Source organism: Entelurus aequoreus, linkage group LG22 (assembly GCF_033978785.1).
Source record: "Entelurus aequoreus isolate RoL-2023_Sb linkage group LG22, RoL_Eaeq_v1.1, whole genome shotgun sequence".
Lineage (NCBI taxonomy): Eukaryota > Metazoa > Chordata > Actinopteri > Syngnathiformes > Syngnathidae > Entelurus > Entelurus aequoreus.
In genome coordinates, this window is record NC_084752.1 from 18734336 (window position 1) to 18761621 (window position 27286).

At 39.1% G+C, this 27286-nt stretch overlaps 1 protein-coding gene across 1 annotated transcript in view; it reads right to left on the minus strand.

Moving 5' to 3' along the window:
• rnf38 (ring finger protein 38) overlaps positions 1–10074 on the minus strand; it is a 47499-nt gene extending 37425 nt beyond the window's left edge. Inside the window, exons 1-2 of the mRNA XM_062033476.1 lie at positions 9924–10074; positions 7491–8112 (exon numbers count right to left, since the gene is read on the minus strand). Of these exons, the coding sequence (XP_061889460.1) occupies positions 7491–8031 (541 nt within the window). The 5' untranslated portion in view covers positions 8032–8112; positions 9924–10074. The remainder of the gene's footprint in view (positions 1–7490; positions 8113–9923) is intronic.
• Between the last annotated feature and the right edge of the window lie 17212 nt (positions 10075–27286).

Below are 27286 nucleotides of genomic sequence, written 5' to 3' on the forward strand. Positions count from 1 at the left end.
GTTATGACCCAATAAAGTTGTCAGCTCAGACTTTGCATGGTGAGCTCGAAAACTGAAAAATGTGTCATCTCTTATTTTTTCGTGGTAAAGTTCTTGATTCTCTCTTTTATACGCAGACATGGATGCTTTCCTCTACAAAACATAGTCAAATAAAGCAATGAAAATTATTTTTTCAAACAACTCTTTCGGCCACAAGACTTTGATCACTAAAACGGCACTGCCAAAACAGTATGTTGCGATGACGTAGGCAAGATACACATAACTGTCTGGAGCGGACGCAGCATGTCTGCATTATGGACATATTTTGATATATCCGATATATACCGGCGGACAGCGAGCTAAAAAATGTGCAATGTGCAAAGAGGACAGTGGCTGCTTTCAAGGAGACAAAACGCATCTGTAGCAGCAGCATGAATCTCGGGGAAACCCTAACATATATGCATTTTATTCTTACTCATTATTTGTGTATTTTTAAATAAATGTTCTTGTGCTACAAAGTTTTTAAGGTGAGGGAAAATTCTAAATAATGTCAATGTCAAAGCATGTGGATATGGCACCACCAATGTTTACAATGAAAACAAAAAAAAAACAAATTATACCCAATATTTAAATATAACTCCCACTAGGGCTGAACGATTATGGCCAAAATAATAATCTCGATTACTTTCATCAATACAGAAATCACAATTATTAACTGTTAGTAAACATTTAATTACACTTTCTATTTTAAAGAAACATATGTTTGGTTTTCATTTAAAAATAAAAATAAAAAAACTATTCATTAATATAAAAAAATGTACAAAAGACAAAGGGCTAATTAAAATAAATATGCCATTGCAGAATGTGATCATAAAGTGCAAACGTGAAAAAATAAGATTATGCACGAACGGCACATACAAAGGAACACATATGTCTTTGGTCAAATAAAACGTTATTACGTCCGTTATTTTGGCGTGTCTTTGAGAGGTGGATAGATACGGGGTCCCTCGGTGCACGGTTGATGTTACAATTGTCTGTGTTTTGGGCACCCCCGCTTTTGTAGCTGTTTACCTGGGCTTCGCACTGGTGGCAGGTGGCCCGCTCTGTTAGCAACACGCTCAAACGATGGTGGTTTAAAAAAGAAGGGAAGTGTTGTTAATGCTTAACGTGTCTCCGCAACTCAATTTGTTTGGATGTGCACACCAGCGCAGCTTTGCCGTGCAACTCGTTGTGGCGTTGGTTGTTGGTTCATCCACGCGAGTGTATTTGCGAGTTTCGGGAAACGAGCACGGGTGTCTAGACAACGGCGAGGCGTGCGGTCGTGTTTCGGGGTTAAAATGCGTGCCTGTTATTAATCTATGGGTAACTGCGGGAGGAGAGGGCACAGATATAATGGCTTTTTTTTTTCTTAATAACTTTGGGAGCCACTGGCTGAACTACATTCAACCGCTGTTGTCACTAGGGATGTCACGGTATGAACATTTCTTATCACGGTTATTGTGACCTAATTTATCACGGTTATTATTATCGCGGTATTTATAAATGTGTTAAAATTTTTCAAAAAGTACTTATGCTGAAATCTTTTTACCAAGTTTTATTAAAAAAAAACAACATATTCTAAATGATTTCCTTTGAAGAACAAACATTATTGTATATAAGAACACTGTCCTTGTACCTCAAGTAAAAATTGTATGTGCATATGAAAACAACACAAGCGTTATGAAAAAAGTAATAGATAGATAGATAGTACTTTATTGATTCCTTCAGGAGATATGGCAGAAACAAAATAACAATTAAATAAAAAATAAATGTGGAAATTGTGCAAGATAGCACCTTATGGACATAAGAGATAAACAAAAACAAACGTAAGAATTTTGCAAAATGGCACCTGATGGCCATAAGACGTAACTGCACTTTTTACCCATCCATCCATTTTCTACCGCTTATTCCCTTCGGGGTCGCGGGGGGCACTGGAGCCTATCTCAGCTACAATTGGGCGGAAGGCGGGGTACACCCTGGACAAGTCGCCACCTCATCGCAGGGCCAACACTTGTTGTCCATATAAATATGTTCATTATATGTGACATCTAGTCTTACACGTAGGGCTGCACAATTATGGCCAAATTAATTATTGAGATTATTATTATTTTTTATCAATAGTGAAATTACGATTATTAATCAGAAATATTCCTTATGTTAGGTAAAACAGTGTTGGGTTGGGTTGTGAACGTAAGGCCTACTAAGGCTAAAAAAGTTATCCATATTTAAAAGGCAAATATTTGTCTTTATGTTCATTAATAGTAAGGGTGTAACGGTACGTGTATTTCTATTGAACCGTTTCGGGGTGTTCTGGTTCGGTTCGGAGGTGTACCGAACGAGTTTCCACACGGAAATATTAAGTAGCGTAACGCACGTTGTGTAAACAATGCACACCGAGGCACAACACACGGCATGCTAGCAGCTAACGGGCTACGATAGACTGACCATACATCCTCTTTCCACCGGACATGTCCTCTTTTGCGGAGCTGTCAGGGCGGAGTTTCTTAAATGCCTCAAATGTCCGGCATTTTGAGTTAGGGTTGCGTGTATTTTCAATGTACGTTCAGGGTTAAGAAGGGGTTAAAAACAAAACAAATTGTGCGCGCAGCAGCATTCGTGGGGGAGGGGCAGAGACAGAGAGAGCGAGAGTTATGATAAACGCGCATGTGTCGCCAGGCTCTGCTTTTTATCCATAGATTTATCAGATTAAATTTTTTTTATTATCCATAGCAGGGGTGTCAAGAGTGTGCCCCAGAGGCCATTTGCGGCCCACAGCTAATGTTTTGAAGGCCCACGGCACATTCTAAAAATACTATTAAAATAAACAAAAACATAACAAAAGTGAAATAAAAAAGCTTAAAGGTTAAATGTAATTTAGAAAAAGTTGCAATGTTGACTAATAAAACAAAGCTGTTTTTTTTTCTTTCAAACTGTCATTGCTGAAAACATAATATTGAATCAAAATCAATGTTATAATGAATTATTGACCTATCCAAGGTTCCGATTACTTCACATCAAATATTCCACTAAGAAAAATATTTTTGGTGGAAGATTTTGCAAATTTGGTAAATAAATAACCCCAAAATTTATATTTTGGTGTTTTCTTACTGTACCGATAATGAAACGAACCGTGACCTCTAAACCGAGGTACGTACCGAACCGAAATTTTTGTGTACCGTTACACCTCTATTTAATAGTATCAACATGTCACCCTTATCACACACATTATATGATGCCTTTATCTCTATGTTTATATTTTAATAGAGAGAAGTATTTTTAATAGTTATGCACATGTACATATACATGTAGTATTGGAATAGATTAAGAGTTTGAGCAGAAATATGTTGTATAGGAATTAACTATATACAATAAAACATTAACAAAGTGCTATGTCACATGAATGGTTTTCAAAGTAACTTTATGAAATGAACAAATCCACAACATGTAAAAACATGGTGTATACTTTTTGATTTCTTATATAAAACACAATGCATTTTGGCTAATGAAGATAAAGACTAATAAACAAGTGTTCTTTTCCAACAACACAGTTTTTCAGCACAACAGTTTGGCCAACAAAAACAAACACGAGTGATACCTCTCACATCTAATACACAATCTTCACAGCCGGTGTTCAATTCAAAGAGATGACAAAACATTATAGCTAGTATTTATGTTTTATTAACACTGATATAGTATGCAGTTAAATTAAGGACGAGTGAGCATTCCAGTAAACAAACAAAATACTTTATAAACAAGTTGTGGCAACGTTCCTTAAACATCGCCTACTGCATGTTTCCTCACTTCATTAACTCTCAGTCACAGCTGATGGACGCCATATAGAGAAAATAAAACCAACATCTCCTCCATGGTATACTTTTAGCGTGGGAAAAATGCATCTGTCTCCAGTATTGTACATACCTGTAGTCATCTAATAGCAGCGGTGCGCTATTGAACGTACGCCGAGACTCCAGGGAAATAAACGGAGGGGAAAGGAAGTTAAACGAAGCGCTTGGCTCCGTTTAGTCCGAGAGGAACTCTACAGAGCAAAGTCTGTAGTTGCTTTCCGCCATGTTCGAAACGACATTAGTGCGCATGCGCTGCTGTGATTCCTTTTATAGGAAGTAATCAGTGTTGCCTAAAATGTATTAATAAATGACGTTTTTTTGTAGTTAAAAATGTAAATGGTATTACTAACCGTCAGGAATTTTACTGTGGTTTATCATTATACCGTTTATCACTCACTCTTACTCACTCTCTTATGAGCCCACTGTCTATCAGTCGCCCCCTGGTGGTTGGCTGACTGTTGGTTGTCAACAGCGTGGCGAAGTTGGTAGAGTGGCTGTGCCAGCAATCGGAGTGTTGCTGGTTACTGGGGTTCAATCCCCACCTTCTACCTTCCTAGTCACGTCCGTTGTGTCCTTGGGCAAGACACTTCACCCTTTGCCTCTGATGGCTGCTGGTTAGCGCCTTGCATGGCAGCTCCCGCCATCAGTGTGTGAATGTGTGTGTGAATGGGTAAATGTGGAAATACTGTCAAAGCGCTTTGAGTACCTTGAAGGTAGAAAAGCGCTATACAAGTATAACCCATTTATCATTTATCATAACATGCTTTGTTTGAAATGCAGCGGAGCATGTTTTTTTAAATGTTAATATCGCCGACGATCACCCTCATTTAATCGTAGCGGACAAAATCGTGATCACGACTAAAATTGTATTAATTGTGCAGCCCTAATTCTCAACAATAAAGTAATATTTGTGTAAATATAAATTATTCAGTTCCACATCTTATAAATGTTTTTTTCTGTGATAAAAAACAGTTAAAACAAAAAAAAGAACTATGATAACAAACCAGTCAATTGAGCGGCTCTTTGAAAGGAACTGCTCCTCAAGAGTTACCTTCAAAGAGCCATAAATCCCATCTCAGTGTACCTGACCTGACATGTAAATTGGGCAACAAGACTCACGCATTCAAAACAACAATTATGTCTTCTGGTCTACTTTCAATGCATAGTGACTTGCATTAATATGTAAATAAGAGGATATATTTTGTATGTTTTTGGCTATGAGATGTGTGGTCAGGTAAAAAAGACTTCATATTGTATACGGTTGTACATATTCTACACTGTAGCACACAAACATAACAAATTACCAAATGTACCCTTCCCAACTTTGTATCTGGTTGAGTTTCATTCAAATATATTCACTAAAAATATTTTCCACCACATGTGACCACACTAAACTAAGCATCCCCCTAATCTTGGTAAACCCTTCCCATAGTGTCCATAAATGTGAATCCCTTGTGTTCAAGTGTTTCAAAGTTGTGTGACTCATGGCACAGCACATGCAGTACATACAGCACTAAGCCAGACACACAGGTTTTACGCCGAAAGGGAAGTACAAAACCAAACTAGAACACCTAGTACAGTATGCCCAGCTAGCACAACAACATGTTGCTTATGAAAAGGCCATCAACAACTTCTTAAATTAATGTTACATTGACTTTGTCTTGTTGTAATAGTCTTACTTGTCAGGCATTATATTTACAGTAAGTAAAAGTTAGTGCCAACAATAATCAGCTCAATAGAAGACACTACCTAAAAACAGTGTTTAAATAATAAACCGATGCTGTTGACTGGTTTATATCTTTAGTTTGGCAGTTACACCTAGTTATTAGGGGTGCAAGTTAACAAAAAATGGCAAATGCATTCACATCTTATTTTAATAAAGTGCAACCAACACTTTAGGTTGAATTGACAAGAGGAAACCTTTTCTGCTCTCATTTTCAACATTTAAAGACATTTTCAATATAAGTACAGTAACCAACATTTTAACAGTATATTTAACTGCTATTGCTGCTTTTATTTTTTAACATAAAACAATACAATATCAAAAGGTAAGTGCAACCAAAATATCTTCAGGTTGAATTAACAGTAGATTTAGCTGCTACATTTCCTGTTGTTTTTTACATAGAAATAAAACAAATGGAAAATAAATAAATTTAAATAATTAAATGCAACCAAATCTCAGTGGTTTGACATGCTTCTACTCTCATTTTGATTAACAGCTAATTAACAATAGCAGATAAAAATCACAAACAAATGCAAACGCCACAACACAATAACATAAAGCCATAACAATATAAATCAAAACGACAATACAAAAACGGAACGGAAGTGACAAGTTTGGGCAACTCACCAACTTCCTGAGACGCAAAGGACTGGACTTTCACTAATATGTTAGATCCACTATGGACTGGACTTTCACAATATAATGTCAGACCCACTCGACATCCATTGCTTTTGGTGGCCCCTGGGGGGGGGGGGGGGGGGGGGGTTACCCACATATGCGGTCCTCTCCAAGGTTTCTCATAGTTATTTATAGGGCTGCAACAACTAATCGATTATTAAAATAGTTGCCGATTAATTTAGTCATCGATTCGTTGGATTTATGCTATGCGCATGCGCAGAGTTGTTTTTTTTAAAAATACATTTTTTTTATATAAACCTTTATTTATAAACTGCAACATTTACAAACAGCTGAGAAACAATAATCAAAATAAGTATGGTGCCAGTATGCTGTTTTTTTTCAATAAAATACTGGATAGGATAGAAATGTAGTTTGTCTCTTTTATCCGATTAATCGATTTTCATTAATACTAATATTCTATGTTTACGAAGCTCATTCGTCCCCGTAACTTGTTCCGCCGTCACTTCCGTCGTGTACTATGTGGTTTAAACTTGTGTCATAGTTTTATATTATTGTGTTGTGGCGTTTGTATTTGTTGTGGCTTTTGCGATTGGGCTGTAGCTGAAAGTTATGTTGTAATTCATGATATTGTCGTGTAGTGTTTGCATTTGCTATGATCTTTCTCAGCCACAGTAACTATCCATTATACTTGTTTTGCCGATTGATGGCGATAACGCCACTGACAGGCATTCAGACTTGAATAACGCTTAATGTCCTTATCATTAAAAGTGTTAAACTTCATATACTTTTTCTAGAATCGATAAAATCGATTGATTTTCTTTTAAAACAATGTTGGATTGATACCTGTGATCGATGTAGTTGAATCTAAGGAATATAAATCGATTAATCAATCGTTACACCCCTACTAGTTATGTAAAAAACACTTACTGTGAATTCAAAACCTGTGCTCAATGTGTATGTTTGACTTAAAGCTACCGTTGAGGCAGCTATGCACAGTGGTTCAATAGGATTCAGGCGGTCAGAGTCCATACTATGCAGAGTGATATGGTTTGTGTCCCTTTAGAATTGAATAACATGATCATTGTGGCAAAACATTACCTCACTATACAGTATTTAAATTAAGTTAGAACAGGCACACTTTGCTATGTCAACACACAGGTCATCTTAAACTAAACTACCTGATCTAGGACAACCTGCAGTATGAGCAGAAGCGTTTAATGAAACATTTTGCTTCCAAACCTTGACGGACACATTAAACCACTTACCTTCAGCCGGGATGCGGTGAGCTCCAGGAAATGAGGGAAGTCTCTGGAAGCCAGGAGAGGCGTTACTTCCCGGGGCTCGCTGCTGGTTCTCTGTGTGGATGCTGTGAGCCCCAAGCAGAGCGCAACCACCGGCAACGTGCGACTGCTGGTTAGTTCCTATGACTCCACTGCCAGTAATTCCATTCCCACCATTATACTGCTGGTAATATCCAGATCGGGAACGCGATCGAGTCCTGGGGGGCTCCATTGCCATTTGGTGGCCGTGGAGCGAGTGGAAAAGAAAAGAGGAGGATGCAGCTGGAGACTGCGGCGGAGAGCTGTTGGTGGATGCAGGCAGTAGGCTCCGAATGCTACTATAACTATAGCCCCCGACTCCTCTGCCCCCCTCTGCGCCCCCGTACTCTGTCCGCTCCGCCGAGTCCGCCGCCCCCGCCTCGTCGAATAAATCAGCCCCTTTAGAGACCGGCTCCGGGGTGGAGGGCAGTTGGGGGTAAACTCTGGGCTCTTGAGTCGTCGGCTGTCCAGTGGCTGCGATTGGCATTTCCTTTCTGGGGATTTCCTCGGTTTCCTCTCTTTTTTTTGCGTTTGACTGCTTTGCACTCACAGAGGACGCTTGTAGGCACTGTTTAAGATATTTAAAAAATACATCTTAGTTAAGCGGCAGCACACCGTCTAAAGACCAACCATTACACAGGGGTGTCTAACACTTTATTCCACCAGGAGCTACGTTCTGAAATATCAAAAAATGGTGGGGTACCACTTCAATAGTATGTATTTAATAGTAGACAAAGCTTTGTGTTATTAATTATCAGTATTTTCTCTCCAAATTATGCCTTTTTTGCTCTGTTGTCCACCATATTGCTTTTCTGTTTGATTGCATTTCTGCGGGCCAATAAAAAACTAACTCTGTGTTGCAAATGGCCCCCGGGTCACACTTTGGCCACCCCGGACTATAGCGTTCGGGTTGGTTTCAGCATCTAAACAACGCAATTATATTTTCCGGGCACAGTTCATAGACAATATATCCTTAAGGAGTTTACAAAAGTTGAGCTAAAGAAAATAAGGACAAGATATATTACATACCCAATTTTCCCCAAAATTAAAGGAATACAATTTAAAATTATTAATGAAATATACCCTTTAAAGAATTTTTTAAAATTTTACATGGAGGTTGATGGCTGTTATATCTGTGGAGCTGTAGAGGATGTCAATCATCTGTTTATGGAATGTGAGAGTGTACGTGTGTTTTGGGAGGAGATCAGAGATTGGCTCAGGGACAGGCGTGTGCATATGTCCCCATTCTCTAGAAGAGATCAATTTTGTTTTTGTATTTTTTTTGGGGTGACAAAAAAAAGGTGTCTGTTTTCTCAGTACCTGTATTATGATTTCCATATCAAATGAATTAATAAATGAATATTATTCAAAAAAAAAAAAAGAAGAGATCAAATTTGGTGTTTTTATAAACGACTGTAACATAGAAATGTTTGTCAACATTATTATGCTGCAGGCAAAAAAAATTCTACATAAATGTAGATTTATGAAAGTAAAGCCTACATGTTCAAATTGGCTTAATTGTTTACAATTATCAATACAATCTTGGAGGATGATTAAGAGTACAAAAGCCCTTAGAATTGATATCTTTTGTTACAAACATTTAAAGTGATTTTTTTTCATATTTTTGATTATTATTATTTAATATTCTCTGTATTTGCTTTCTTTCCTTGACATGTTTCGCTGATGTTGAAAGTGCCTTGACTTTTGTGTGCATTATAAATGTATGTTTGTAGTTCAATAAAAATAATAAATAAATTAAAAAAAAACAACGCAATTCTATCATAGTTTAACCCGCTCCCTCACGTAATTTTTTTTTAAATGACGTAAAAAACAGCAACTTAAAAAAGACATTCTACTCGGTATTTCTCACACGGCTAATGTATGCTAACGTAAGTGCGCGGAACGTATTGTGCGCTAAAGCTCTTTTCTCCCCACCACACGAGAAACACGCACACTTTTCACACCCCGGTTAATGAGCGAGTTGACTTTAGAACAACTTTGGCCACTTTGGCGTGGATTTAAACTTGTTTGACCCGCCTGCGTAATTTCTCTCGCTAGCTAAAAAAAGCTATAGCGACCCCCTCCTCCTCCTCCTCTTCCTTCTCCTACACACACAAGAGGAGAACATCCAGTTACTGACCACCCACGCCTAAAAATACCTTCAAAATGCGTCGTTGTGAGTAGAAAAAACGAAAAAATTGCGGTAATAAAAACTTTGTCGTCTTTGTCATGTTTCTTAGCGGAGCGAAAACAGAAAAGCGCACACACTGAGGGTGGAATAAAATAAAAAAGTAACAAACTACAATTACTAATACAGAACACATGGCAAAATCGAATATATTTAAGGGTCTAATATTGTCTATAAAAGGTTTATCTTACCGGTAACGTGAGCTCACGTCGCTCCCAATCTGTCGATACTAGAGCATGTGTGCGTGAGCTCTCAGTGTCAGACCTTCGACGCTCAAGTTGGATTTCACCAGGCAAGAGCAGTCAATCCCCGATTCATCCAGCACCCACTCAACATTTCCCGTTATATACTTCCGCATTGTGAACGAACACAAAAGCTAAGAGGTAATTGCTGCCGGTTATGTTTGCCATATTATCTCCTGTCTTAAAAAAAATGAACGTAAAAAAAGCCACATTGACCAGTGTTTAGATCTGGGTTCGATTGGGATGCCTGTTAAATCAGGAGCTGGATGGAAAAGAGGCAGGCTACGAGGGGGGTTTAAATTATTTATTTACAAATACCAAACGACCTACTCATTGCAGCTGTTTCATCCGGTGCTGAAAGTTGAATGTATTTATAAAAGTTTCTCGCTGGTTTCTAATGATAAAGACAGTTACAACGTGGTAGTCCAAATAGATGTTAAATGTTGTCAAGTTTGATTGATTGATTGGTTGAGACTAGTAGGTTGCACAGTGAAGTACATTATCCGTACAATTGACCACTAAATGGTAACACCCGAATAAGTTTTTCAACTTGTTTAAGCATGATACACATGATACAGATATACTATCAGATATATACTAACATCATAATACAGTCATCACACAAGATAATCATCAGGGTATATACATTTAATTATTGACATTATTTACAATCCGGGGTGTGGGATGTGGAGGGGGGGGCGGGGGGGGGGGGTTAGGTTTGGTTGTTATCATCACTTCATCATCAACAATTGAGAACCGAGAAATGGACAATGAAACAGTGTAGGTCTGACTTGGTAGGATATGTACAGCAAGTAGTGCACATAGAGAGAGAGAGAGAGAGAGAGAGAGAGAGAGAGAGAGAGAGAGAGAGAGAGAGAGAGAGAGAGAGAGAGAGAGAGAGAGAGAGAGAGAGAGGAGAGAGAGAAGGAGAGAGAGAGAGACGAGAGAGAGAGAGATGAGAGAGAGAGAGAGAGAAATCAGAAGGCATAAGAAAAAGTATCTACATTTGATTATTTACATTTGATTATTAACAATCCGGGGAGGGTGTTCGTTCAGGGTTGAAGTTGCCTGGAGGTGTACTTTTATTGCGGTTTTGAAGGAGGATAGAGATGCCATTTCTTTTACACCTGTTGGGAGCGCATTCCACATTGATGTGGCATAGAAAGAGAATGAGTTAAGACCTTTGTTAGATGGAATCTGGGTTTAACGTGGTTAGTGGAGCTCCCCCTGGTGTTGTGGTTATGGCGGTCATTTACGTTAAGGAAGTAGTTTGACATGTACTTCGGTATCAGGGAGGTGTAGCGGATTTTATAGACTAGGCTCAGTGCAAGTTGTTTTACTCTGTCCTCCACCCTGAGCCAGCCCACTTTGAAAAAGTGGGTAGGAGTGAGGTGTGATCTGGGGTGGAGGTCTAGAAGTAATCTGACTAGCTTGTTCTGGGATGTTTGGAGTCTAGATTTGAGGGTTTTGGAGGTGCTAGGGTACCAGGAGGTGCATGCGTAATCGAAAAAGGGTTGAACGAGAGTTCCCGCTAGAATCCTCATGGTGCTTTTGTTGACCAGAGAGGAGATTCTATAGAGAAATCTCGTTCGTTGGTTGACCTTTTTGATTACCTTGGTTGCCATTTTATCACAGGAAAGATTAGCCTCTATATGGAACCTAGGTAGGTGACCACATCTTTCCTGGTGATAACAATATCACCCACTTTTATAGTGAAGTCGTTGACTTTCTTAAGGTTGATGTGGGACCCAAATAGGATGGATTCCGTTTTACCCAAGTGTATGGATAGCTTGTTGTCAGCGAGCCAGGTGCAAGTTCTACAGAAGTCACATTTGTGTTGCTTTGTTGTAGTGTTGTCCCGATACCAATATTTTGGTACCGGTACCAAAATTATTTTGATACTTTTTGGTACTTTTTCTAAATAAAGGGGACCAAAAAAATGGCATTATTGGCTATATTTTAGCAAAAAAGGTTAGGGTACATTAAACATATAATTCTTATTGCAAGTTTGTCCTTAAATAAAATAGTGGACATACAAGACAACTTGTCTTTTAGTAGTAAGTAAGCAAACAAAGGCTCCTAATTTAGCTGCTGATGTATGCAGTAACATATTGTGTCATCCATCCATCCATTTCCTACCGCTTGTCCCTTTTTTGGTGTCGCAGGGGGTGCTGGAGCCTATCTCAGCTGCGTTTGGACGGAAGGCGGGGTGCACCCGGGACAAGTCGCCACCTCATCGCAGGGCCAACACAGATAGACAGACAACATTCACACTCACATTCACACACTAGGGCCAATTTAGTGTTGTCATTTTCCATTCTATTATTTTGTCAAAATTATTAAGGACAAGTGGTAGAAAATGAATTATCAATCTACTTGTTCATTTACTGTTAATATCTGCTTACTTTCTCTTTTAACATGTTCCATCTACACTTCTGTTAAAATGTAATAATCACTTATTCTTCTGTTGTTTGATACTTTACATTAGTTTTGGATGATACCACAAATTTGGGTATCAATCCGATACCAAGTAGTTACAGGATCATACATTGGTCATCTTCAAAGTCCTCATGTGTCCAGGGACATATTTCCTGAGTTTATAAACATAATATACATTTTTAAAAAACGAAAGAAGATGTTGTGATGCCAAAAAATATCGACCTAATCATGGTAGTATCGACTAGATACGCTACTGTACTTGGTATCTTTACAGTGGATGTCAGGTGTAGATCCACCAATGGCGTTTGTTTACATTTTGACGCCGGTGAGCTACGGTGTGTAGTTTAGCATGTTTAGCTATTCCTCGTCCTGCAGGGATGATACTTGTAAGAAACTTACTTTATTTGTCGCCATGGAGGTGAGGATTAGTGATTTAGAAGTAGCTAAAACACTGCCGACTGGGGCTGGACTTTAGCCGCTAGCTGGCTAGCCATGTCTTAAAGCACCTCTTCCTGAGGGCGTTTCAGTGTTATAACTTCACCTTTATTGTTAGTTTCTAAGCCAAAATGCGTCCGTTCTCCCTTCTCTGTCTACACACTGTGTCTGCTTGTAAGTAATCCCTGATTGTGCGCTGCCGAACATGCTCGTCTGCTCGTAAACCAGCAATGACACGACGTGACGACGACAGGGGCGCGGGGGTGCAGACCGGTACTTTTTAGAGGCGGTATAGTACCGAATATCATTCATTAGTATGGCGGTACTATACTAATACCGGTATACTTTGTCTCTTAGGGTGAATCAATCCAAAAATCACCAAAATATGAAATGTATATTTTCTTTGTTTATTTAAAAAAACATAGGTATTTTATGTTGTATTGTTCATATTGTTACATTGTTGATTTAGTTGTATTTATATATTGTTATATCATTTACACCAGGGGTGTTGAACTCATTTTAGCTCAGGGGCCGCGTGGAGGAAAATCTGTGCACACGCGAGCTATTAAAATCATTGCATTAAAACTAAAAAAATAAAGACAACTTCAGATTGTTTTCTTTATCTTACGTTGTACAAAAATAGAATAAACACATTTTTAAAATGTTACAATAAAAATATAGAAAAAAATACCGGCAGCGGTAAAGTTTATACCCATGAAGGAAAGAAGAAAGTGAATGAATGTTTATAACTGAATACATTTACATATCCATAAAAATGTGTTTTCTTTTGTATTATTTTTTTAAATAAATTAAGTAACGTTAATGACAACCTTTTTCCAAAACACAATATAGAATGTGAGATATAACAGGATAATGCAGACATTCATCATTTGTTTTCAAAACGCTTACAAAAAAGTGGGACCCCAAAAATTTACGGTGGGACCCCATTCTTATGACTTGATGGGGTCCCTGAGACCTCCTTTTAAAAATTCCTACCGCCAACGTTGATGAAGTATTGGTGCGTGCAAAACAGCAGCAGGCGGCTGTAGTCTGCGGGCCAGTTCTAATACTAATCAAATATCATCCCAGGGGCCGTAGATAATTCATTCGCAGGCCATATCCGGCCAGCGGGCCCTGACTTTGACACCCCTGATTTACACACTCAGGGAATACGTTCTTGGACAGATGACGGATTTGGGGGGAAAAGCCAATATCAATACTCTGGTAGGATTTTTAGTTTTTGTTAATATTGACTGTATCCTGTTCAAACAATTGTATGTAATAAAATGTATTAGGGCATAATTATATTATTTGTTGATATTGATACACTGTTGTATTACAAAGGTGTCAAACTAATTCTCATTACAGTTACAAATGGCCGCTTGTAACTGCGAACCATGCATAACATAGCCATATACATGATATAAAAATGATTGATTATTATAATTCTTTTACCAACAAACTGATGAAAAATCTGCATTGGCTACACAAGTCAAGGTGACAAGAATATATTAAAGTTTGGCTATTGTGGTGTTTATTTCAAAAAGCGTTACAATGACCAAAAAAAGGATTTGTTGCATCAAATAATGGAAAAAAAAAATTCAGTCAAAATTGAAATACATTTACAAAGAAATATGATTATTATTTCCAAGCCACATAAAATGATGGGCCTTAAGTTTGACACCTGTATTTTTACAATATCGTATTTATACAGCGTTTAATTGTTCGCAAAGATCTATATTCATAGAAAAAAATGTTCTCCAGTGTTTTAATTTGATTACAACGTTGAACAACAAATTAAAGGTAAACATTTCAATTATATTAAACATTTTAGAGTAAAGAGTACCAGTATCACTATTGGTATCGCCGACAATGCCCCTTTATTTATGTAGTATTTGTAGTATCTCCTCCCCAATTTGTCAACCATTACACAAAGTTGTGATGTAGGCTGTTTTTTCCCTTAAATAATATGTAATTGTTGTTGTTGTTATTAGGAACACAAAAGGTGGCAAGTATCAAAGCAGTGACCCCCTCACTCCGGATCCTTGCATCATTCTATATTCGACTCTCAGTCAGTACCTGACATATGAAGGCTTCTAAAAGCAATCTGTAGATTGCAAGAGATACTGTAAATACTGCGTTGCACGTACAGTTGTCTCTCGTTTATTAATGTTAATTGGTTCTGGACATGACCGCGATAAATGAATTGTTCATCATAAATGTAATATTTTCATAGCTAGAGCATAACAACAGTTTACTACCTTCTAAATAAGTGTAGACATGAAATAATACCCATTAGTCACATTTAAACTCTTTTATTCCAATAGGGCTTGAAAGCATGATGTGGAAACGCAATGCATCATGGGTCTTATTGCATCGGTATAGCATCTTAAAACTGGGTTGAATGCAGGACTCTGTCCTAATGTTGTAATTTTCCAAATATGTCGCAAATGTGGGGCATCAATAACCGCCACAATGGTTGTCATGATTGATTCAGGAAAAAATATATATTTGGTGAGATTTGCCTCATTTCTAGCATGAAAGCAAATGTTGGTGAGCAAAGAAATAGGCGGCGAATGCTTTTAAAAAATATGTCGTACAAAACGACAAAAATCCTTATTAACGCCATCATCTGGTACGTGTTTGTCTGTTCACGGCATATTCAGACTGGTGAGTTTGAAAATTCCTAGCGCCAACGTAGGTGTGGTGAAATTAACTTCTGCGTTTGACTCATCCCCTTGTTCCGCCCCCTGGGAGGTGAGGGGAGCGGTGAGCAGCGCTCGGGAATAATTTTGGTGATTTAACCCCCAATTCCAACCCTTGATGCTGAGTGCCAAGCAGGGAGGTAATGGGTCCCATTTTTATAGTCTTTGGAATGACTCGGCATGTCTGTTTAATTTTAGTCATGGCTAAGCAGAAAATGAATGAGTATTACATTCGGTATTTAAAAGTAATAACCCAGTAGGTGCAAGACATAGTTGCAACATTGATTATACATACATGTATTTTAAAACTGACTTTGAAACAGCGTTGCAAAATAGTTGTATATGTACATTGAGATAACGTTGACGTTAAACGTTGGCTCCGCGTTGTTGGTTAGGAAATGACCAAATTCCGAAGGTCAAATCCGCGTCACAACCTGACATTGAATAAACGTCGTCAAGAAGCATGTTGTTTCAACGTTGTACAGGTGTTGTAGAATATTAATTGGGAAGTGACCATATTTTCAATGGTCAAATGAAGGTCAGAACCCAACAATGATTAAACATTGTCAAAAAACATGTTGTTTCAACGTTATGTTCGAGTTGCTCAATGTCAGGACCTAATTCAACGAGTTCTCAATGTAAGGTCATTGTCTTGTGCCTGTTAGACTTAGACTTAGACTTCCTTTATTGTCATTTAAATTTGAACTTTACAGTACAGATAAGAACGAAGTTTCGTTGCATTAGCTCATTGTAGTGCGGGATAAAAGAGCAATAAAGTGCAGATATAAATAGATTACTGTACATATAAATATATTGCACTTTTGCATGTGCATCCACGTTTACGGATGTATGTTATATTGTCTTTATAGTCCAGCGAGTTAATCCGTTTTTGGGGGGAATTGTTATTATTATGATGCGTTCAAGAGTCTTATGCCTGAGGGAAGAAGCTGTTACAGAACCTGGAGGTTCTGCTATGGAGGCTGCGGAACCTCTTTCCAGAGTCCAGCAGTGAGAACAGTCCTTGGTGGGGGTCATATTTTCTGAGCCCTGGTCAGGCAGCGGTTTTTTGCGATCTCCCGGATAGGAGGAAGAGGACTCCTAATGATCTGTTAGGAATGGGCTTGATTTTCCGGGGAACCTTGCTTGTGAAATGACGCCAGGGGACCGCACACATTTCAGACCCAAAATAAATGAAAGCCGTAGATTATGCGCAATTTGAATAAAGGACAATGAGCCTGAACTGACTTTATATTCTGAAATTCTTCACTGGTTTTTAAACTGGTTCCGTTAACGAAAAGTACTTGATTCAAATCTCTCATCCATGGGATGTGCTCATAGTGAGTCAATTCCACCATTTTTTAAAATAATATTTTCCAAGTAGCGAGCCTTTGAAATAGGGTACAGTTTGTCTCGGTACGGTCCCTTGTTTCTTTTATTTTGTACAATCTCTTTTAATCCAGTTTGTTGCCCGCTTTTACAGTGGAAAAAAAGGCTTTATGTCTGTATATCTTCCCTGGCTCATACCACCTCAACTCCCAACACTTTTAGGCTATGTCTTCACTAAGTCGTTTAACCCCTTAAACTAATAATTATTTAGCCTAAGCCCCGTTTCAGCCACACTAAACCAGCGTTTAAGGTCCCCCTCCTCGGAATTTTTTTTACACGGGTAAGTCAGCCGTGTATTTCTTGAATCTCCGGCACTTAGCTTTGTATGGACTCATTGATCGTTTACAAAGTGATTTCGGAGAGTAAGTGACGCGAGAAAGACCGCACCCACGAAGGTAACCACTGGAAATATGAAGGCGAGTCATCCAGACATGCCCGTGTTTCTCATTCTTCTACATGTACAGACGCTTGTGGAAATCACGCATGAATACCTTAAGATAAAGCAATTGCAACTATTTGGGATACAACACTTCTCAGATGGCAAGACAACTTTCGAATGCACGACAAACTTTGTCCATTTGTCGAAGGAGAGTCAACGAGAATGCGAGCTCCCATGGATTTGATAAAAAAAAGGTAGCGTGTGCTTTGTATTACCTGGCCGTCGAGGGAAAACTAACTACGGAAAACAGCGAATGCATTTGGACTGGCAAAGCAGACTTTATTAGTTATTGTCCGCCATGTATGTCGCGGACTCAACGTCTAGGTCCAGAGTATATAAAGTCACCAAAAGCGAATGGACAATGAAGGTGAAAGCAAAAGAGTGAGGAGTGTACTGATATATCTAGATCCCTAGTTTGATTGATGTACAATGTTCTTTATCACATTGTTTACGTGTCTAATAAACGTTTGATAAATTTATGATGGCTTTTGATTGATTGATTGATTGATTGAAACTTTTATTAGTAGATTGCACAGTACAGTACATATTCCGTACAATTGATCCGTACATGGTAACACCCGAATACGTTTTTCAACTTGTTTAAGTCGAGGTCCACGTTAATCAATTCATGGCTCAGGTGTGATTCACTACAATAGGGCCCCACAGCACACTGGATTCCAGTTAATTGAAATACCACAACACTGTTTATTGTTCAGATAAGTTACATTTAAGAACTTGCGCACAAAGCAACACTGGAGATGACTATGACGTGTGCATTTTCCGTGCATGGTTGCGCCGGCGGACGGAGGGGGGCGGGGGTCTTAAACGGTGGGATTGTTGTGTGTGGACATGGATAAGGTTAGGTGTGATTTACTCTGGATGGTACCTATTACTCCTCACGTATCGCTGTTAGTATGTATTACTACTTATATCACTGTTAGCATCTATTATTCCTCATATATCGCTATTAGTGGAGCTGAGGATAAGCCAATAGGTGGCCACGATACTGAACAGCGTTCTCTGATTGGTTTGGTCTCCTCTAGTGACCAATACTGCTGCAATATGGATACTTTCAGTTTATTTAGCCATGTTTAAGCTTGAAAATGTTCGACTCAGGACCAAAAAATGCGGAATATGATTGAAAATCCCAATCAATTTGCCATGTGGTGAAGCCGCAATATTTGAAGGACAAAGTAGGTACTAGGGCCAATAAGGGACAGGCGGTAGAAAAATGGATGGATGGATGGAAAGTAGGTACTTTTATGTGTGTATACTTAACCCTGGCTCATACCACCTCAACTCCCAACACTTTTAGTTCCACTCCCAAATTTCACACTCAATCCCAATCCATCAGCGCCACACCTAATACACGCATAACAGACATTCTCTCCTCATTACACTCTGCCTTTCTACTTTGATGATATGCAAATAATCCTCTCTCCTCCTCCCTACCCTCTTCTCTCCCTCAAGCATCAACACACATGCACACACACTCACACGTCACACACACTGGCTAATGCGCTGTGGCAGTGGCCACAGACAGGCGGAGAGGATCAATTTTTTACCCAGTGTGCGACTGATATTTAAAAGATAAGGCCGCAGAAAGGGAAGGGGGAGACGCCGCAGAGCTGGGAATGAGGAAAAATGGCGAGTGGGAGGGAGCCAGATGAAAGGGTGTCCAGGAAAAGGGGTGAGTGGGAGGAAAGCAGAAAACTGGGGAGCTGGAAAGAAAGTGGAGGGATGGGAGCGGGATGAGTAAGTGGGTTAGGGGTAGTAGGTAGTGGGAAAGGGGGGATGGGGTGCACAGAGGCCTCTGGGGGATGGGGTAGGGAATGGATGGAGTGAGTGGTAAGGGGAAAGGAGGGATGTGTGTGTTGGAGGAAGGGGCTCTATTTTGCTGACGTGCTCTCTTATTGGCCTGTTCCAAAGCTTGGGGAGGGGCAGCCACAGACCATACTCTCACCAGCTGTAGACGGGAAACAAAGAGTGTGAAGGGGGAGGGGGTGTGGGGTGCAGATATGTGTTTTAATGTTGATATTCCGGTCTAATTAAATTCCCCTTTAAGTGGCGGAATGAATGGCGCCGATAAGATAGAAGTGTGCGGTACAGACAAAGGAGCCGGCTTTTGTTTGAGTGGAAGAATTCTGCACGGGCTCGGGTTCTTGATGTGTTATTCCAATTTACTTGAGAGACAGGGAGGAAAATGTAGTGTTTTTTTGCGTTTAGTTTTATGTTGCCACCACCAACAACATGCAAGCAGTGTTAATTTTGACAGCCGTTTTAGTCATAGTCTTTTGATGATAATGCCTTCAGTCATATTTTAGTCACCAAAATTGATTTAGTTAAGTCTAGTTTAGGGTTGTACGGTATACCGGTATTAGTATAGTACCGCGATACTAATGAATCATTTTCGGTACTATACCGCCGTTTCTTTTTAATTTATATTATGTATATAAACTCAGAAAAGATGTCCCTGGACACATGAGGACTTTGAATATGACCAATGTATGATCCTGTAACTACTTGATATCGGATTGATACCCAAATTTGTGGTACTTGGTATTTGGAGTATACAAACAGACACAATGTGTAGACAGAAAATCAATAATCCTCACCTCCAAGGTGACAAATAAAGTAAGTTTCTTACAAGTATCATCCCTGCAGGACGAGGAATAGCTAAACATGCTTCACTACACACCGTAGCTCACCGGCGTCAAAATGTAAACAAACGCCATTGGTGGATCTACACCTGACATCCACTGTAATGATACAGGCACGTATCTAGTCGATACTACTATGATTACGTAGATATTTTTTGGCATCACAACATCTTCTTTCGTTTTCTAAAAATGTATATTATGTTTATAAACTCATGAAATAGGTCCCTGGACACATGAGGACTTTGAATATGACCAATGTATGATCCTGTAACTACTTTGTATTGGATTGATACCCAAATTTGAGGTATCATCAAAACTAATGTAAAGTATCCAAACAACAGAAGAATAAGTGATTATTACATTTTAACAGAACAGAACTTGTTAAAAGAGAAAGTAAGCAAATATTAACAGTAAATGAACTAGTAGATTATTAATTCGTTTTCTACCACTTGTCCTTAATAATTTTGACAAAATAATAGAATGGAAAATGACACAATATGTTACTGCATACGTCAGCAGACTAATTAGGAGTCTTTGTTTGCTTAATTACTAATAACAGACAAGTTGTCTAGTATGTTCACTATTTTATTTAAGGACAAACTTGCAATAAGAAATATATGTTTGCAATTTTTTGTGGTCCCCTTTATTTAGAAAAGTACTAAAAAGTATCGAAATAATTTTGGTACCGTTACCGGTACCAAAATATTGGTATCGGGACAATACTACTACTAATGCAACTAAAGAAGTTGAACAAATGACTACTGACTACATCTGAAGTAAACAAGATACAGCAACACTTTAGTTACATAAATCATATTACGGAGCAAAAATTGTATCGGCCAAAAAAAGGGCCTAAAGGGGTGCCTTTGTGAACGCCTCAGTTATGTAAATCACAAGTTTGCTAGCAAGGTTAAAATGTCAATGCAAGGATCTGTCAATGTGTTTACAGTGGTTCAAGTTCCTCTATACAACACAAGCACTATACAGGTTTTAAGCATTTGCTGCAAGAAAGTTTTGAACTGAACTCTGGGGCTGGCATGGTGTCATTCCCAGGCCGGATTTGGCCCCCGGGCCACCAGCTGTATAGCCCTGCTTTATATTGTGTGGCAGTCAGGGCCTTCACCAATATGTAATTGTTTATTGATGTTGAATTGACATATGCTTGATAACATTACATTTTAGCATTGGAAAAATACAAACAAGAAACATAAAGAAGACCTATTCAGCATTTCTATGTTAATTTGCACATGCCTACACAAGAGTAGACATAATGCTTGCAGAAAAGATCATTCCAACACACAGCAGAAGGCGGATTGGGAGCCATGTGTTTCTGGATGCCACCTGAACCCTGCCTGCTAAACCAGTTCACTGACTGTGAATGACTGACAGGGAAACTGAGACTGTGGTGGGTGTGGGTGTTTCATTGTAAAAGAGAATGGGGGAGAATTGAGGAGAAATTTGGACAAAGAGGCAGACCGACCATAGAGAACAAAAAAACAAAAAACAAAGTTCCAATAACCCCAATAGACCCAGAGACGTAAGGAAAGCAATAGAATAGGAAAGTAGAAAGAAGAAAGTAATCTTTCTGTGGCTTTGCCAGAATGGAGCGAGGGGACTTGGCGGCTGTGGACCCTTGGCTTGATTATTACAGCAAGAAAAGAAATCACACAGTCAAAAATAAAAAAAAAAGGGCAAAGAACTATGCCAAGAATGTACAGGCATGAAGCAACACATTAGGTTCATTCCTTCTGCTTGCCTCTCTGTTTCCCCAAGCAGATGTAAACAATAGGAGCCACCGACAGAAGCCAGCTAAGAGAATGTTGAAGTTGGTTGCGGCCATGTTGTATACTGCATTGTCCATGCGGTATCTATTCACATTTTATGAATTGTGTACAACTTTAAGTTATCATAACTCAACTTTTTGGTTAAATAATTAAACACAAAGGTTGAATTTACTCAAAATGTTGAGTTAAAATAACTAATAATAAGTTGGGTTAAAGGGCACAGGGGTTAGTGCATGTGCCTCACAATACGAAGGTCCTGAGTAGTCCTGAGTTCAATCCCGGGCTCGGGATCTTTCTGTGTGGAGTTTGTATGTTCTCCCCGTGACTGCGTGGGTTCTCTCCGGGTACTCCGGCTTCCTCCCACCTCCAAAGACATGCACCTGGGGATAGGTTGATTAGCAACACTAAATTGGCCCTAGTGTGTGAATGTGAGTGTGAATGTTGTCTGTCTATCTGTGTTGGCCCTGCGATGAGGTGGCAACTTGTCCAGGGTGTACCCCGCCTTCCGCCCGAATGCAGCTAAGATAGTCTTCAGCACCTCCGCGACCCCAAAAAGGGACAAGCGGTAGAAAATTGATGAATGGATGATTGTAGCACATACTTGTTGGTGACAAAAAACATTCATGAAGTTTGGTTCGTTTATGAATTTATTATGGGTCTACTGAAAATGTGACCAAATCTGCTGGGTCAAAAGTATACATACAGCAATGTTAATATTTGGTTACTTGTCCCTTGGCAAGTTTCACTGCAATAAGGCACTTTTGGTAGCCATCCACAAGCTTCTGGCAAGCTTCTGGTTAAATTTTTGACCACTCCTCTTCACAAAAGTGACACAGTTCAGCTAAAATTGTTGGTTTTCTGACATGGATTTGTTTCTTCAGCATTGTCTACACGTTTAAGTCAGGACTTTGAAAAGGCCATTGTAAAACATTAATTCTACCTGATTTAGCCATTCCTTTACAGCTTTTGATGTGTGTTTGGGGTCATTGTCCTGTTGGAACACCCAACTGCGCCCAAGACCCAACCTAAAATGGATGGATGGATGAAGAATTTGGAGGTAATCCTCCTTTTTAATTGTCCCATTTACTCTCTGTAAAGCACCAGTTCCATTGGCAGCCAAACAGGCCCAGAGCATAATACTACCACCACCATGCTTGACGGTAGGAATTGGTGTTCCTGGGATTAAAGGCCTCACCTTTTCTCCTCCAAACATATTGCTGGGTATTGTGGCCAAACAGCTCAATTTTTGTTTCATCTGACATCAAAGGGACAAAGATAAGACCTTCTGGAGGAAAGTTCTGTGGTCAGATGAAATTATTGGAAACTCAAGACAGCCACGACATTATGTTTTTTACAAGTGTATGTAAACTTTTGACCATGACTGTATGTGGACTGATGATTGACTTTTTTCTTTTGAAGTTTACACAAGGTATATACACAGTACAATATAGATTAGTAGCTATGTGTATATAGTACAAAAGATTTCCCCCCCTCGATGTAGCTTTAAATCCGTTTAAATCCGTTCCCACTTTCCCCAAAATAAATCATGTGAATCCAAATACTACATTGCAGACATCCAAAAATATGAACACAAAAACATGTTTCATAAAGAATAATCATAGTTTTAAAAGCAGAAAAGAATGAAAAATACATTTAAATGACAATGAAATGGATAAATGAACATTTAACATCACTGTCATCTTTTTTGTTAGCATTTTTAGATAATTTTGCTGATAAGTGCCTCAGAATAGCAACATTTTCTTCATCGATGCTATTTGGCTGATATGCTGACTGTTAGCATTTCAGTTTGGCTTCAGCTTTTCAGCATTTCTCCCGAAATTGCGTATTCTAGATGTGATTTTTGTCCAAAAAAAATACAAAAAAATGTATTTTAGTAATAATGAAAATAATCATTTGATTACTATGATGGGCATGCTCCAGAATAATGAAAACACATTTCATCAAGTTTTTTTTAATTTTGTAAATGTCATGTGTTTGAGACTGTTTTTTTTTTTAGTATTTTGGCTTCAGCTATTCCGTATTTCTTCCAAAATTGCATTTTATAGTTATTAGTTATTATTGTGAAGAAAATCTATTTTTATTTGTGGCAATAACAATATTTTTGATTTTATTTTTATGATTTGCATGCTCCAAAATAATAAAAATAATAAAAACATATTTGTATGAAGTGTTTATTTTATTTTAAATTTCACGTGTTTGAGATTGTTTTTTTTTGGGGTGGTAGTTTAATAGTTTAATAGTTTAATCCAAAATTGCATTTTATAGTTATCATTATTGTCAAGAAAATCAATTTTATTTGTGGCAATAACAAAACATTTTTTATTTTTTTTAAGGATTTGCATGCTCCAAAATAATAAAAACATATTTGTGTGAAGTATTTCAAATTTTTGTTATTGTCAATCAATCAATCAATCAATCAATCAATCAATGTTTATTTATATAGCCCTAAATCACAAGTGTCTCAAAGGGCTGTACAAGCCACAACGACATCCTCGGTACAGAGCCCACATACGGGCAAGGAAAAACTCACCCCAGTGGGACGTCGGTGAATGACTATGAGAAACCTTGGAGAGGACCGCATATGTGGGTAACCCCCCCCCTCTAGGGGAGACCGAAAGCAACGGATGTCGAGTGGGTCTGACATAACATTGTGAAAGTCCAGTCCACAGTGGATCCAACACATCAGCGGGAGTCCAGTCCACAGCGGGGCCAACAGGAAACCATCCCGAGCGGAGACGGGTCAGCAGCGCAGAGATGTCCCCAACCGATGCACAGGCTAGTGGTCCACCCGGGGTCCCGGCTCTGGACAGCCAGCACTTCATCCATGGCCACCGGACCTATGCGACTCCCCCTCGCAAGGGACAGGGGAGAAGAGGAGAGAAGAAAAGAAACGGCAGATCAACTGGTCTAAAAAAGGGGGGGTCTATTTAAAGGCTAGATTATACAAATGAGTTTTAAGATGGGACTTAAATGCTTCTACTGAGGTAGCATCTCTAACTGTTACCGGGAGGGCATTCCAGAGTACTGGAGCCCGAATAGAAAACGCTCTATAGCCCGCAGACTTTTTTTTGGCTCTGGGAATCACTAATAAGCCGGAGTTCTTTGAACGCAGATTTCTTGTCGGGACATATGGTACAATACAATCGGCGAGATAGGCTGGAGCTAAACCGTGTAATATTTTATACGTAAGTAGTAAAACCTTAAAGTCGCATCTTAAGTGCACAGGAAGCCAGTGCAAGTGAGCCAGTATAGGCGTAATATGATCAAACTTTCTTGTTTTTGTCAAAAGCCTTGCAGCCGCATTTTGTACCAACTGTAATCTTTTAATGCTAGACATAGGGAGGCCCGAAAATAATACGTTACAGTAATCGAGACGAGACGTAACGAACGCATGAATAATGATCTCAGCGTCGCTAGTGGACAAGATGGAACGAATTTTAGCGATATTACGGAGATGAAAGAAGGCCGTTTTAGTAACACTCTTAATGTGTGACTCAAACGAGAGAGTTGGGTCGAAGATAATACCCAGATTCTTTACCGAGTCTCCTTGTTTAATTGTTTGGTTGTCAAATGTTAAGGTGGTATTATTAAATAGATGTTGGTGTCTAGCAGGACCGATAATCAGCATTTCCGTTTTCTTAGCGTTGAGTTGCAAAAAGTTAGCGGACATCCATTGTTTAATTTCATTAAGACACGCCTCCAGCTGACTACAGTCCGGCGTGTTGGTCAGCTTTAGGGGCATGTAGAGTTGGGTGTCATCAGCATAACAGTGAAAGCTAACACCGTACTTGCGTATGATGTCACCCAGCGGCAGCATGTAAATACTAAAGAGTGCAGGGCCAAGAACCGAACCCTGGGGAACTCCGCACGTTACCTTGACATAGTCCGAGGTCACATTGTTATGGGAGACGCACTGCATCCTGTCAGTAAGATAAGAGTTAAACCAAGACAAGGCTAAGTCTGACATACCAATACGTGTTTTGATACGCTCTAATAAAATATTATGATCGACGGTATCGAAAGCGGCGCTAAGATCAAGAAGCAGCAACATAGATGACGCATCAGAATCCATCGTTAGCAATAGATCATTAGTCATTTTTGCGAGGGCTGTCTCCGTAGAGTGATTTGCCCTGAAACCGGATTGAAAAGGTTCACAGAGATTGTTAGTCACTAAGTGTTCATTTAGCTGCTGTGCAACAGTTTTTTCGAGAATTTTGGAAATAAACGGAAGGTGGGAGACCGGTCGGTAGTTTACCATGAGGTCAGGATCGAGGTTAGGTCTTTTGAGCAGAGGATGAATAACCGCTTTTTTGAATGCTAGGGGAACAGTGCCGGAGGAAAGTGATAAGTTTATAATATTTAACACTGATGGACCTAATAATACAAACAGTTCCTTGATAAGTTTCCCAGGAAGTGGGTCAAGTAAACATGTTGTTTGTTTTATCCCACTTACACGCTGTAATAATTCCTCTAATGTTATTTCATCAAAAATAGAGAGACTATTTTGGAGGGCAGTGTCCGTCGTATATACAGTCGTATTTGTGTTAATAGAACCCAGTTGTAGCTGGGATGCGTTGTCTTTAATCTCCTTTCTAATGAGTTCAATTTTCTTATTAAAGAAATTCATAAAATCATCTGCCGAGTGGGTGGAGCTACTGGGAGGAGTCCCTTGTTGGGTTAGCGATGCTACTGTACTAAACAGAAATTTAGGATCGTTTTTGTTGAGGCGGATGAGATTTGAGTAGTATTTAGCTTTAGCTAAGGTAAGCATGCGTTTATAAGTTATTAAACTATCACTCCATGCTTGATGGAAAACCTCAAGTTTAGTCGCGCGCCATTTGCGTTCCAGTTTTCTACATGATAATTTATGAGCTCTAATTTCTTCTGTAAACCATGGGGTGCGCCTTTTAGGGGCCCTTTTTTGCTTTAGCGGTGCTATACTATCAATAATTTCGCGCAAGGCATCGTCAAAGTTGTTAGTGAGTTTATCAATAGAGCCGACATAATTTGGGAATGGTGCTATTACCGAAGGCAGTAGGTCAGCAAGAGTCATCGTTGTGGCAGCATTAATGTTGCGGCCGCTATAGCAGTTATTATTATTATTAGCTTGTTGACAAAGAGTCAAAACTTCAAATTTTATAAGGTAATGATCGGACATTACTTTAGTATATGGAAGTATCATAACTTTGGAGGTGGTGACACCCCTGACAAGCACTAGATCTATTGTATTACCGTTGCGATGCGTGGGTTCATGTATTATTTGTGTAAGACCACAGCTATCAATTATGGTTTGGAGCGCCACGCACTGAGGGTCCGATGGGGTATTCATATGGATATTAAAGTCCCCCATTATGATTATATTGTCGGCGTGCGTCACTAGATCAGCAACGAACTCTGAGAATTCACTGATAAAGTCCGAATAGGGCCCAGGGGGGCGGTAGAT